Source organism: Ziziphus jujuba, chromosome 5, assembly GCF_031755915.1.
Source record: "Ziziphus jujuba cultivar Dongzao chromosome 5, ASM3175591v1".
Lineage (NCBI taxonomy): Eukaryota > Viridiplantae > Streptophyta > Magnoliopsida > Rosales > Rhamnaceae > Ziziphus > Ziziphus jujuba.
The window spans coordinates 11,754,135-11,769,562 of record NC_083383.1 but is presented as its reverse complement, the minus strand read 5'-3'; the positions used below and the strand labels follow the sequence as shown (position 1 = coordinate 11,769,562).

Below are 15,428 nucleotides of genomic sequence, written 5' to 3'. Positions count from 1 at the left end.
TACATGGTAAATGTTAAAGTTTGTCACGTCCTATTTATGGTTTTTAAATTTCAATTTAAATGTTTTTTAAAAATAATTAATTATCATTTTATTCAATGTTTAACATTTATAACATAAGCATCATAATTTAATTAAATCAAGAACTTTTTTATATATTTAAATCATGATTATAATATTTTCTAAACAGAAAATAGATGGGGTATGACGCTTTAAGGTTGTAAATGTAACAAGCTTAACATTGGTCTTGCTCATTTGTCCTAAATTCTATTTGGTCATGAATTTGGCTGAACTTTAGGTGGAAATAGAAGTAATATTAAAAGATTAATGGGTTCCTTGTGAAAATTTTTTTTTTTTTTTTAGCAATTTGAGAAATGAAAATTTTTCATCTAGATCAAAGTTTAAACCTTGAACTTAGACATGTATTATATGTAGCCTATAAATATTGTCCTTTGTGAGTTTGTTGAATAAAGAAAAAGAGGAAGTTTGTTCTTCAAAAGAGAAAGAGAGAGAGAGAGAGAGAGAGAGAGAAGAAAAAAAGGAAGATAAAATGGAAAAGAAGAATTTTATGATCTCTTTTAGTTGATAATCCATCAAAGTCCAAACAAAAAATGATAAGTTTCTTTGTATTTTCTTGTAAAATTAGTATCCAGCAGAGATTCAGAAGAGAGTCCGTTTGACTTTGCAATTTTGAAACTAAAACCTTTACAATTTAAAAAAAAAAAAAAAAAAAAAAAAAAAACAACCTCATATATGCAAGCTAATGCACACCGACAGTTCAAGATTTGAAGAAAAAAAAAAAAAAAAAAGAGGAAAAAAATTGTTAGCAATAATGAAGCCGCCGAAGCAAAGAGCAATTCAAAAACAGCCATTTGATCAGTCATGCCCATCCAGGCTGATTGTGAACGTGAAGGAGAACGAGAACGACATTTTGATTTTTGTTAAAAATGCGGCAATCAGTTTGATTGGTACAAAACGAACCCCATTTTCAATAAAATTAAAAATACATCCTCTAATCTAATATTTTCCGTGTTGCCATAGAAGACGGCCCACATTTTTTTCTTTTCTATATGTGAACGTCAGCCCAGCCCAATATGTGGCCTTTAATTTTGAACCCCAAAAGATTGAAGAACAAATCTCCACCACATATACATATATATATATATATATATATATATATATGATATTTTTCCCACATGTGATTGGGTAATTGAAAATTAGATGAGCACATTCGTAGGTTTGGTGCTTTTGGTTATATTGAGATTTGATAATATATATCTACCTCGTGTTTCAAATAATTCTCTAAGAAAAAATATGGTTCAATAATCATAGGTCTTAGCTTTAATTAATGGTTGAAGCTAAACTAAAAGTGGTTGAAATCAATATTTCATTTTACCGACTTTACTCAAAATGAACCCACTAACAATTGTCACCTCATTTTAATAAATAAAATTTAATGGCTCTAGCATTTTATTGTTCCAATATTGTAGTAGACGGATCTGGTTGTTAGATTTTGTTAATTTCTATTGATCTCTGCCATGTTTCCAAGAACCGAAGATGTAAGAGTCCAACGTGCATACCCATTGTTACTCAACTCAACTCAATTTTGGATGCAAAGAGAAAAGAAATAGAAGAACCAATTTTTTTTTTTTTTTTTCTGAAAAACAGACGAAGAAATGGTTTTGAGAGAGCAAAGAAAGGGAGAGACCATGAGTATCTATATACATAGCTTCGCTCTCTTGCTTTTCATATACTTTTCTATATTTGTCTTCTTCTTCTTTTTCTCTCTAATATTTGTCTCTTTTCATAGAGTTTTTGTTTTTGGTGCAGAATATTATTTTGTTCTGGTGTTTTATCATCTTCTTAATAGAGTCTTTTTGCGCACCCTACACTTTAGCTAGCTTCCTTTTAAAGATTTATATCGCTTTTTTGAAAAAAATAAAACAAAATAAAGAAAATAAAAAAAAAAATTGAGTAAATTGAAAAGACTAATGTACCTGCAGATATGCAATCAAACAAACAAAAAACCTTGATGGAGGTTTGTTTCCTTCAAGTCAATATTCTCATCATAAACTCATAAAATACGATACATTAGTTGATACAAATCAGTCGCAAAATAACAAAAAGTTAAATATTAGGACGTTTTACTCTTGAAATATTTCTTCATTTTCCATCATAATTGAAAGGAAGTTATGATTCAGTACCTATTGTAAGAAAACTGGAATCTATAACATAAATCTTTAATCAATTAATATGTTTGAAATATCTGATCGTATGTACTAGTTTGAAGGTAGTTTTTGGCTGTATTGATATGGTTCTTTCAAAAAAAAAAAAAAAAGGGCTCAAAATTATTTTTACCTGCATCAAAGGAAAGATAAAAACAAGTTCCAAAAAAAAAAGAAAAAAAGACTGCTCAAAAGCTCTAATGAGGCTAGAAAAGTCGAAGTCATCAAGATAAACCCATGTTTCGCACGGTTAATGCCTTCTTTTACTTGCGACTCCTTTGATCCTTTCGTACATTTACTTTTCACACACAGTTCCAAATCTCTACGTGCTTTATTCTCTACCAATATTTTATCGGTTGCGTGGACTATTCTTATTGGTTATGAGATTTTATTCACAACACAAATACTAATTACATAAACTTTTTAGAAGAAAATTATTTTATTTTACTTTTATTTGAGTTTGTTGATGGACAGCTTAACTTTAAAAATAATCTTCACGTTTACTAACTGTTGCAACTATTTTGAAGAAACAAATTGAAAATTTTCCAAATTTATATCAATTATATACTTTTGAAGTTGATGTATAGTTCTACATTTATATTCAACATAACCATTTCGGCAATGCAAACAACATAAGTTTTTCTAATTATTGACTATGAAGTTAAATATATTATCATTGATTATGATTGGACTAATTTGTTTATCAAATATACTTTGATTTGATATTTTTTAAGGTTAATTGTATTTTGATACTTATTAATTTTGAGAAATTGTATTTTTCCATTTTGGTATCTTAATTTTGAGAAGTTGCATTTTTCAATTTTTAAATTTTAAATATTGCAATTTGTAGTTAAAATGGTTTCCTTCCCATATGACTTTTATATGTAAAAAGGCTTCATCCCATATGACTCTTATATTAATAATATTAAAATACAAATTGATCCGAATTTATTGTAATTTAAATTCTCTAATTTTACATATTTATATTTTTAATACTTTTCAATTGCTAATTAGGAAGGAGATATGATTGAATCAAAATATAATAAATTCAAATATGTTGAATTAAAATGTAACAAATTGAAATCTAAAATCCTAAACTATTATACATTTTGAATTTGAAGATTTAAAGTGTAATTTTTTCCAAACTAAAAAACACAAAAGTGCAATTAGCCCATATTTTTATATTATTTCTATATTGCATAATTCATTTTTAAGTTTATTATCTTTGTATATCTTCATACTTTTCTTTTAACAGATTTATACCTTGATACTTGAATGGAATATAACATAGAATTGAAAGAAATTCAATGCAAATATATATGTATATATATATATATGTTAAAAATATTTAATAATATATATTTTATTAATTATATACGGTTTTAAAAATATATAGGCATGTATATAAACATGTAATATTAACAGGAACAATGTATAAAAAAATGTATCTTACAATTTTATCCTATTATTATATGTGGCAGGAGATTATAAAAACCGAGCTATGCATCTTCTCTCATGGTGAGACAAAATACAGAAGAACCAGGTATGCAAAAAGCAAAGAATTCTCCAACAAGAAGTGACCAATGTTATTCATTTATATTCTAATATCTTTTTATAACTTTATAATAGCATTTCTCTTAAAAATCAATTGTTGGCTATTAGTATGGACACGAAAAGAAAAAAAGAAACTCCAATTTAAATAGTAATAGTGGTGATAAAATAGAAGTTTATAAAAACTAGTGGCTTTACCCAATATAGTAATTGTCTGCCTATCTTGTTCCTTTTTTATGCTCTTCACTTGTTATTCTTTGTTTCCTCTTTTTAAATTCACATTCATTTATTTTATTTTACGTATTTAATTTAATTATATATATATATATATATATTTGGGGTATCTTGCATTTCCAAACTTTTAACTTTCAATCCCTTTCTTACTTTCACATTCATATAACATATTGGCCAACCCTTTTCTCTTTCTCTCTCTCTCTCTCTCATTCACTTTGAGTTTGACCCGTTGCCTGCCACCGGCAACCTCTCTTTTTTTCTCTACTCCAATGGCGACCCCACTCAGCTGCACTCTCAAGAGGATCTTCTAACTTGGAGACCCTCTTTGTCTGAGCATAAAGTCCTTTAATAAATAAACCTTTCCTTCTCTTCCTTTTCTCTTTTTCCCTTTCTCTGAAACCCTAGTTAATAGCTTTCTCTCTCTCTCTCTCTCTCTCTCTCTCTCTCTCTCTCTCTCTCTAACCATCAAAAGAGAGAAAGAAAAAGAAAGAAAACAAAACCCTTTTCTCTGAAAACCAAAAAGAAGACCACCCTCCGTATCTCTTCTAGCTTTCCCCATAGCCATAATTGAGATTTTACGTATTTAGATTTATTTTCTCTTCTTTTGATAGCTCTCTCCAAACAGTGAAAGACAAGGGAAAGATTTGCTTTCAGATATTCGAGATCGGGAGCTCGTTCGCTTAAAAGATTTGGAGAACTTCTTCTTCTTCTAAAGTAGTACTTTTTCATTTTCACTTATTTCATTGGGTTCTTGATCATTTAATTAAGCATAACAATTTGCAGGTCTATCTCTTTTTCTCTGTTTGTTTTCCTTTTCCTTTATTCCCCTACAACCGTCCTCGTTTCCTTTTTTTTTCACTTTTACTTTTAGCTTTCTAGCTATAGAGCTATGGATTCTGGTAATAGTGGAAGTATGCAATCTTCCAGTGGAGGTGATGAAGAGTACGATTCTCGACCCGAATCGATCCCATCTTTCTTGAATCCTCCACCTCCTCCTCCTACCCATTTTGGTTCCTCCGATTCAAATCCAGAACCTTCTCTTCTTTCTCATTTCCAAAACCACCAATCTGCTGGTTTCTTTGACATTTCATCCAATTATTTCCAAGCATTGTCTCAATCTCAACCTAATTCAAATCCCAATTTCTTGCTCAACCTTGACACTGTAAGGTCTAGACCCCAAAGATCTGAACCCCTCAACTGCACTGAACTTGGAAACCTAGCTGTCGGTGGCGCTTCATCATTATTAGCTTCTCAAGGATCAGGACCAGGACTGGGACCAGGCCTTAGTCCTAGTCATGGTCCCGGTCCATCAGTTATACAATTACGATCAGTTAACAATGAAGCTGCTGGTCATCCTGGTCGAGGAACAGCATCACAGACCAACAACAACCAAGGAGGACGAAACTCCAAGAAACGAACCAGAGCTTCAAGGCGAGCACCCACCACTGTTCTCACAACAGACACATCGAATTTCAGAGCAATGGTTCAAGAATTTACAGGGATCCCAGCACCGCCATTTTCTGGCTCTTCGTATTCTAGAAGATTCGATCTCTTCGGAACAGCAGGCGGTGGTTCAGCTATGAGGTCTGGTAATATGGATACATTGGGACCTCTCTACCCTCTACGTCCTTCACCTCAAAAGGTTCATCATCAATCCCCATTTCTATCATCTTCATCTTCTTCTTCTCCATTGTTGCACAACAATAACATGATCGAAGCTACAAATGTTGCCACTACTAGTAATAACAATTTCCTTTCCAGTAGTAGCAACTACCAACAGCATCCACCTCCATCGACGTCTGATCAAGTATTTCCCAAACATCATCATCATCAACATCATGTGTTGAACATGCAAACCAACCCAATTAATCTTCCATTCCAGTCTCTCCCTCTGCACACTTCTCTCAATGTGCCCGGTTTCGGGACGAGACCACCTCAAGCAAGTCTATCTATGGCTGCTTCGTTGGATGAACTCGACATGAGCGGCGGCGGAGGCCGTGGATACATCAACACCGCCAACCGCGGTGTTGATCCGGATCATGGAAGACATGAACTTTTCAGGGCTTTGGACGGGAATTCTCCCATCCGGGTCAGCAATACCAGTAGCTGCAAGTTGAACTACACGGCGGCTTCTTCGTCGGAGTTTCACCCGGAAAAGGGACTGGAGATGAATGTTTCAACGAGAGGTGAAGGTACGGTTGATTCGTGGATCTGTCCTTCAGACTAAGTAAGTATTTTATATAATGGAGGGCTTGTCTTTGCTGGCTTTTTGAGACAAATGAACATGGCGGAGATAGTGGCTATTGTGGTGGTGGTGGTGGTGATGCTGATAATGGTGGAATATCTTCAGGTGATGATGATGAAGAAAGATTGTGGGTTCTTAAAAACTTAGTCATCACTCCTTAATTATTTTGCAACATCATGATGATTATTCTGATTGATTATAAAATTTTTGGGGGTTATGAAATGAATAATGATTTTACTCACTGAACCTAAATATATATATATATATATATATATTAGAAAGTATCATCAGTTCTGTTTATATTGAATATATATGTATTTTGTAGATATCAAGATATCAAATATTTATTGCCTTTCTTTTTTTGTAGTTGGGACTAATTAATTATAGAGTATGATTAATTACAGAATATTAATTTGTAGTTTTACTTTCTGTTCTGTGTTTTAAGTTCAATGCTAGCTAATTTCATTTTGTTCATAAATAGAAAAGGAATCTATAAAATATAAAATATAATGTGTGTACCATATTATATATATAGACCAAAAAATTTCCATCCTCGTACCTTTTCCAATGAAGAAAAAATTAACTGGGTCGGTGCTGTGACAATTAATGACCTCTCGGCCTTTAAATTTTTCCTTGAATGGGTAATTTATTTACATTTATATAAGCCACCGCCATTTACAGGTCCTTTTGAGCAGAAAACTTATGGTCCTGATAGCTTGTTTATTTTCGGTGCTGCAATAAGTTAACAAAGCACATCGTCCTTTGGCGCTGTGTCCACATGCTTTAAATTCTTTTTCTGGGTCTGTTTTTTTTCGCTTAATCCATGGCTTTCCGATCTTGTACTCTTTTTATTTATTTTTATTTTTATTTTATGTTTTTTGGGACATCTTGCAAAGTTGTACTTTCACTGTAAAACTTAATTAGTTTATTGTACGAATCATGTAAAGTTTTGGGTTTTGTTTTTTTGTTTAACTCTCACTGCTTTTTTTTCCCTTTTTTTTTTTTTTTTTTAATTTTAATCTTTGAAGCTGTTTAGAAGTTATGATAGCCGTTACTAAAGATCATGGGACTGATGCTTTTCATCGATGTGGTTGTGTCTACTTTTGTTTGATAATTCCATATAAATGTTACTTTTTGAGCCATTGATGGCAAAATTTGGGGAATCTCTACCTGCCGCAACTATATGAAATAGAATGTAAAGAGCCCCACACTAATCTCTATTTTTTTTTTCTTTTTTTTTTTAAATATATTTGGTGGAAGGCATTAATCTCATTTTATCCTATATATGATTTTCTAATCTCACTTTTTCATTATTTTTATTGCAAATAAATTCTTTGTATTGTAATGCTTAGAGAATTTCATCTTTCAATGGATCTCTCAAGACGTAATCACGTACGTTTTATTGAATTTTTTTAAATTTATATAAGATCTTTCCTCCAAATTAACATAGCATGCACAAAACAAAATAAGTATTCATTAGTTGTTTGTATTTAAAAGAAATAATGAGCATGTGAACCACACACGCCATATATTCAATAAATTCGTCAAAGAGAAAGATTCTGAGAGAGTAGAATCGTAGTATATAAAAAACGATTTTGGTACAAAAAAAATTCAAAAAAATTGATCAAATTGCTGGGAAACGCCAAAGCATATTTGTTAAATAAGTAGATGGATAATAATAATAGATAATCACAACATCTGCCTAAAAGTCAATGATGCATTTATTAGATTATTCTAATCTAACATTGAATCGGACAGAGAGAAAAAGAGAGGGTGAGAGAGAGAATTTGTATGAATAATCAGAAGAGAATCATCTTGACAGCTAGTAGAAGGAATGTACAGTAAATGTAAAGCATGAGAATTAGGAATATATATATATTTATATAGTGCGGACAGGAAAAATAATAATAAATAATAATAAAATAAATGAATATTGAAAATAATAGCGATGATGATGAGATTGATGATAAAGGGAGATGATTAAACCATGGGGATTGAGAGGATATATAGGGTGACATGTGAGTGTTTTCTTTTTATAAATAATAATAATAATAATGGTGAGTCATGGCCCATGCCAGAGAATAATATGGTATTTAGCAATCATGTTTCCTTTCATCTATCTATCCGCCTTTCACTCAATTGTCCTTCTCTCCCTCCTCTGACTCACCCATATCATACTCAATGCATAACCATCCTTCTCATATTTCCTCTCTGATCTTCACCTGAAAAGAAAATAATAATAATAATAAAATAAAATTCCAAATCCTCTCTCTCTCTCTCTCTCTCTAGAGAGTAGAAACTATTTTCCTTCATATTCTAGCTAGGATGCGACAAATAAATAAAAATATATTATAATCATTTACTCGATTCCAAGTTTAGCTCATATACACATATTATCAGAGGTGTTACTTTTTCATTTGCCAATTCGAAATCATTAGCAAGAAAATAGTGACTTTTTATTACTCGGTTGTTTCGTAGATGTTACTTTTTTTCACATTATTCAATCAATTTAATTTCCTCTTTTTTCCTTTTTTTAAACTACTAATTTCATATTACCTACAGTGTAAATCAATATACGTAAGCCATGACGGAAAAAAGATTGCGATATGATGCAAATGGGGATTGGAAACCAAGATCTCGTGGTTAGACTATTATACTTAGTTAAAACTACAGGGAACAGAAGGTTCGGATTCACATTTATAGATTGTTTTTTGACAAAATTCTAATAGGCCAGGGGGTTGAAAACTATGTCCCTGCTTATTATAGGGGGTAAAATTAACTAAAACCCCAATTAATCATTAATGGGATTAATAACAGCATCGATATTTTATATTATACATACGCACATACTGACCACATTTATATTATATGATCCAACGACAGAGTTCACAATAGCGTAGGATGTTGATATTATCTATATGTATGCATTGGAGAGATTTTCATAAAGGGTTGGGTTCTTAGTCATGTCTTTATCGTTTTAGTGTAGTTAGGTAGCCCACTATATGGAAAAAGTCTGCCCTTGGAAACAACACCAAAACTAAAAGCCACGAATTGCAAAACTAATTTTCCATTTCGTTCAATTAAAATAAGGTCCAAGTTGCCAACTGATGGAAGAAATCCAATGAAGAAAATAATATACACCACCCCCCACACAGTGTGGAGCCTCCTCCACCTGTGCCACGTGGACTATTCCAGCGGTATCTAGAAGGGTTTGAACTTTCCAAAATACGAGTAAACCTAGGACTCCCACATCAAGTAGAGAAAGATAGATGGATATGTAGAATTCGGAGGCAGAGGAAAGGGGCAAAAAAAAAAAAAAAAAAACAGGGTGCGCTAAACTAAGACAGGGACAGGGACATTTGTGTTTTGTGTACAGAGTGACCATGTATTGCTCATTATTATTATTCCCAATATGAGAGACAAGAGTGACATTGTTCTATTCCCTTTTTTATCTTTTTTCTTTTACATTCTTCCAATTTTATATATGTACACCTACATTGCTAGTAGTGGTAGCCTATTGGCTAGGGGATACCCTTTGCTTGGCACTACATATATCAAGTTCCAAAAGCCTGAATACAAGGGCATCTTTTCTTTTTTATGCCAAAAGCTCTTTATGAGTACTGGTACATTAGATAAGATGTTCCGTTTGGCTTTATTTATAGTGTTTTAATTTTGCCCTCCTAAACTCACTCTACTAGCTTTGGCATGTTACTTTTTTTTATAAATTAAATGAAATGTTTAACATTTTTAGTTACTAGTTCTTGCATCGAGTTCAAAATCCCCCACTTTCTATACCAATATATATGTGTTTAATTAATAGGTGAGTAATAAAATTTAGACTTAAAACATCTCATTTATAAGAATAAAGTGTAGAGTATTGAAAGAGATGGAATGGTTTAAAGTGTTCATTATTAAAATAAGGGTATGTTTTGCTAATTTATTATCTGTTTTGTAAGAAAATAGTTATTAATTACATTTAGGTATAAAGTGTTCGTTTTATCAATTCTTCAATTAGCATTAATCATTCTTATCAATTTACTTATGAATCAAACAATAAGGTGCATGATGTATCTATGAACCTGAGACATAAAGCCAAATTAAATAACGCACGTGCTTATATAATATATATATATATATATATATATATATATATGGGCAGTTTAATAACATAACTTACAGAGTCTTCCTACTCCCCTGATTTGCACGGCATCTATTACTGGGCAGGCGAAAAATCATCAAAGTCATTGTTTCCATTGTTTAAGTTGTTGAACCAACTATATTCATAATCTACACATTAAGGGCAAAAAATATATTATGTAATAAATAATATACAAAAAATATATTTACTAACGCATAGAATGCACCTGAAAATTGATAACCATAAAGAAAATTTTAAAGAAAATTTGAAACTGTTTTAACAGTTTTTTTTTTTTTTTTTGTCTCTTTTATCTTTATCTATAGCATTCTTATTGTGTCTCTCTTACGTTTATAGAGACAAAATTGAATTATGTTTAATTGTATATGCGATTGATAAAATTCTTCTATTCTTATTATTTCACAAAATTTGGGATTTTCAGACACGGACACCTTATCTATGGTTGCTTAAATGGATGTCCAAGTAGTTTTCATCAACCCCACATGTTCCCCACTACATATATTTTTCAGTCGCTAGCCGTTTGTGTTTTCTTATGAAGCTACATAACAAAAATTGTTTTCCCTAACGCATACATATACATGCGTATTGTATTATATATTGTATATACACACACACACATAATTGCGCTAAAATATCATTTAATTGGTCAGAATTTAGATAAATGGTTAATTAATATAAAATATTCCCTTTGGTGAATTTCTCGAAGACGGTGAAAATGTCTAGCCAGTAGGCTAATTTTGTAACTTTTGGAAGGCAAAAAGATAAATATCTGTCTAATCATTTAACCGATTTTAAACTCAAATCTAAAATCAGACCTCTGTCTTTCAGAACCGAACCAAATCTTGTAACATTCTTTTGCGTTTTAACAATCATTATAGATGATTATGATTGGCCATAAGAATATTTTTACCTCTTTCTATATATATATATTTTTTGTTTATTTATTTTTTTTCTTGTATATATTCTGTGCACGATGTGTACTGACTACTGAGTAATCAGGATTATTATATATAATTAATTAACGATTTTTTTTGTCCTAGTATTTTTTCCTCGTGAACTCCGTCCAACTCTCTCAAATGCAATATTCAACGAAAGCCTTATAATTACGTGCTTATAGCATGCATGTGACCTATAAATACATCTGCTAGTTAATTTATTATTATTATTATTTTACCAACTGGTCGAATTAGTTATATGCTATGAAGTAATTATAATTAAATTACATAAAATATAATCCTGGCTAGTGTAATCAATTAAACAGCTACAAAATCCTTAAAATATAAATGTCCAATTAATATCAGCTAGTAGGTAGATATGTAGAAGGCTCACACGCCCACTCAATTATATTGCATCCAATTAATTTAATGAGCAATTATTAGTTTAACGTTTTGCGAATGAAATGCCATTAATTTACTATAATAATTCAAAAGTTTAAGGTTGATAATGAATGATAATAGATGAAAATTTATTCATTTCTCTAAAGATTTGATAAAAATGCACTATTAATCCCCTGCACTTGTTTGAAAATTTATCATGAGCAGATTTGGAATTAACTATAGTTAAAATAAGTTATTTATTTGTCAAGGACTTAAAAAAAAAAAAAATCTACTTTACTCTTGTATATCAAAAGAAATATTAAATTAGAATTTTATTATTTACTTTTTTTTATTACAATTTGAGGGAGGGGGTTAGGGGGATTTCAAGGTAATATATATTTAAAAAGTACCATTTGGAAGTTAAATATAAGAGACATTTTTTGTAGGCTAATTTATTTAAGAAGCATTATTCTTAGAAAACTAAGATTAACTTCATTGTTGTTAAATAAAAACTAGCAAGCCGTGTTTATTTTTCTAAATAAAAAAATCGAGGGCAAAAGATGATTTTTTTTTTTTTTAAGTTATTTAAACAAACAAAGAAGGGCAACAGTGTTTTTATTCACAAGACAAGTACTGAATGATAATTTGTAGGGATCATGATAGTTTTTGTCATGAAGCTAAAACTCAAGTTTCAATGTGGAGATTGTGTTGCTGATTTGTTGGCTAGCTGCGTATAGCAAATGAATACCAAATTTTGCAAAAAAACTTTTTATTTAAATTTTGAAAAATAAATACGGTTATAAATGTAATTTAGATAATGAAAACTTTTTTTTTTTTCTTCTCCCTTCAAATAGAAGAACCAAGGGGAGGTCGGATTTCTAATTACTTTTGTCACGTCCACTATTAACATATTATAAATAGCAATCTTCATGTAATTTTTATAACTGTAGATTTGGTATGTTCATAATTCAAAAGAATTTTTTTTTTATTATCAAAAATAATAATAATCATAATACATTTTATTCTTCTGATTTATAAAATTGTAAAAGGAAATGTAATTTCCATAAACAACAAAAAGAAATTTCATTTTATTCTTTTGTATTTTTAGACGGATGCTTTTTAGCTTCTTATTTTTTTGGGAGCAAAATTTTAGCTTCGTATGTTGAAAATCCTAATAGATAGGGCAAAATTCTTAAATTAAATTTTTTTTTTCTTTGGCGAGTGAAAAATCGTCAAATCAAATCAATTTTACAGATAAATTTTATATAACTAAAGATTTATAGACCATCATAACAGCTTAGGTAATTAACGGAAAAATAAAACGACGGACTGTTAGTCACAGACATGTGACGCACAAAACGACGTCAGAGCCACTTCACGCACACAGCTTGCCAAAAAAAAAAGCAGGAGGCAGGGCCGTACGAGGCAAATGGGCGGGAATTAAGGAGGGGGAAACACGTGTAGGGTAGGATGGGAATCCCACGTGGGAGATAAGAATGATTTTGCTAGCTACGGGAAGATGGTGGGACCCAGTGGGGGCGGTGCACCGGTGGTGAGTCACTCACACACACACACATACACAAACACAAACACAAACACAAAACACACATAGGCAGAGCAGAGAGAGCAAGTTGTAAGGAAAGGCAATGATAGTAATTGATATTATGCTGGGCCTCCTTTCTAGTCCCCAAGGGGATTATGTATGACAGCGACACCCTCTCGTCCTTTTCAATCCTATTTGCCTCCTCTCCTACACCACCATTTATTATTGTTATTATTATTATTATTTTTATTTTTCCCTCTATAAATTTATATTTATATATTTTTGTTTCTTTAATTTGAACATTATTTATGTTTTTTTTTTTTTTCTTTTTGGTATGTGTAAAATTAGTGAGATTCTGGGGAATATATCTTTATCTTAACAAGTACATGGTAATTTCCAGCCAAAATAAAAAAGTACATAGCAATTAACTGACTTACAGCCACAAAAAAAAAAAAAAAAAAGTACATGGTAATTAATTGTCAGTAGGCAGTTATTTCTAATTTAGTTTAACATACTTGATTAGATTCGCATTAGAATTTTAATATTAGAATCATGATTTAAGAATATCGAAAATAAATTTAAAATTTTTGTACAATTTTGATTTGTTTTTTATCATTTTGATAAAAGAATTTTCCTTCAGAATAAAAGTGAATATGATTTGCATAATATTTATAAAAAATTTCAATATATATTTTTTAATTTTCATTAAAATTTATGTTACAATATTTATATCAATTCTTTTATAATTTGGTTAAAAATATTTATAATTTCTACTTAAAAATACCTATTAAATTTAAATTTTTTTTTTGTATTTTTTCTATTAAAAAATGTATAAATATTATTAATTTTTAGTAAAACTTTTTGATCGGCTCAACCTTACTGATATGTTTTTTCTACTTTTTAATTATCTTCCTAAAGTTAAGTAAATAAAAATAAAATAATTCATATTTAACAAATAATGTTTAAAATTATATTAGATGAATTTACCTATTTTATTTTTAGAGAAAAATTGATGTGATAAGTCACAAATCTAAATATTATAAAATAGATAAAAATTAAAATATATATGAAAATTGAAGAATATGTATAGAATATAGTCTTTGCAAACTGAACCATTAAAAAATAATGATTATACATAGAATTAACAAATATCATATAATGATAATCATTAAGAACAACTATGTTTAATATAATATTATATGGTTTACATATTAAAAATTACATATAAATGATTAAAGAGATATATTTTTTAATTATTATTTTTCACATTTTACTTTTCAAAATGAAAATAAGGAAGAGATTATTAATTCTTAGCCACCTAGAAATTCTATATAATATTGTGATAATATTTATGAAATATAATATAATTGTAATAATTTTTTACATATTTTAACTGATAACTAATTTTATCGAATATGTATTTTTTGGTATATTTTTATTAATAACAAACATATTTATGACTATCTATTAATCAAATGATTAATAAAAACATAATATCCATTTAATATTTTTGCAATTTTTATAGTCAATTGATGTTAATTAATTAATTAAATAAGTAAATCATAAAATCTCAATAAAAAATTTTATTTTTAAAATAAATTTTATCAATTTTTTTCATATTTTTATGAATTTTTATGGATATTTGATAATTTCTGATATTTCTATAGATATTTTTATATTTTAACTTTTGATATTTTTTATCGCTATCGAAATTTTAAACTTTAGTAAGGATTAATATCAAGATTTTTTTTTAACTTTTAAAATTGAAATTATATATGTAAATCATCAGGTTCCAACATGGTTGATTTACTCTAAATTAAATTTTAATATATTATTAAATCTATATTTAATTTATTTTGAATTTTAATTAATAATCATTTATGTAATGAAAAAACTAATAAAAAAATAACTGAAGTTGAAACTATCAGATTTTCATGATATGAGCCTTATTTTACCATGCAAAATAAATGATGTTTTTTTTATGATACATACATATATATATATATGTATCTATATATAAATTTTGTTATTTGTTATCATTGATAAATAATAAATAATTTATATGATAAATTTTAATTGGATATTTAATTTTATTATTTTTTATTTTAAAATTAAAAATGTATCCTCTGTTGATAAACATTTGAATTATGATTTGATACGT

General features: G+C 29.3%; 1 protein-coding gene across 1 annotated transcript; it reads left to right on the top strand.

The window, feature by feature from the left end:
* Window positions 1-4,170: 4,170 nt before the first annotated feature.
* Window positions 4,171-6,580, top strand: LOC107420863 (uncharacterized). The gene has a single exon (XM_060816961.1). It carries the CDS (start codon window positions 4,897-4,899, stop codon window positions 6,232-6,234), a length of 1,338 nt encoding a protein of 445 aa, XP_060672944.1. The 5' UTR covers window positions 4,171-4,896; the 3' UTR covers window positions 6,235-6,580.
* Window positions 6,581-15,428: the final 8,848 nt, after the last annotated feature.

Bases quoted from the DNA above. Each gene is read 5' to 3' on its own strand.
- LOC107420863 (XM_060816961.1), top strand. From the start codon at position 4,897: ATGGATTCTGGTAATAGTGGAAGTATGCAATCTTCCAGTGGAGGTGAT.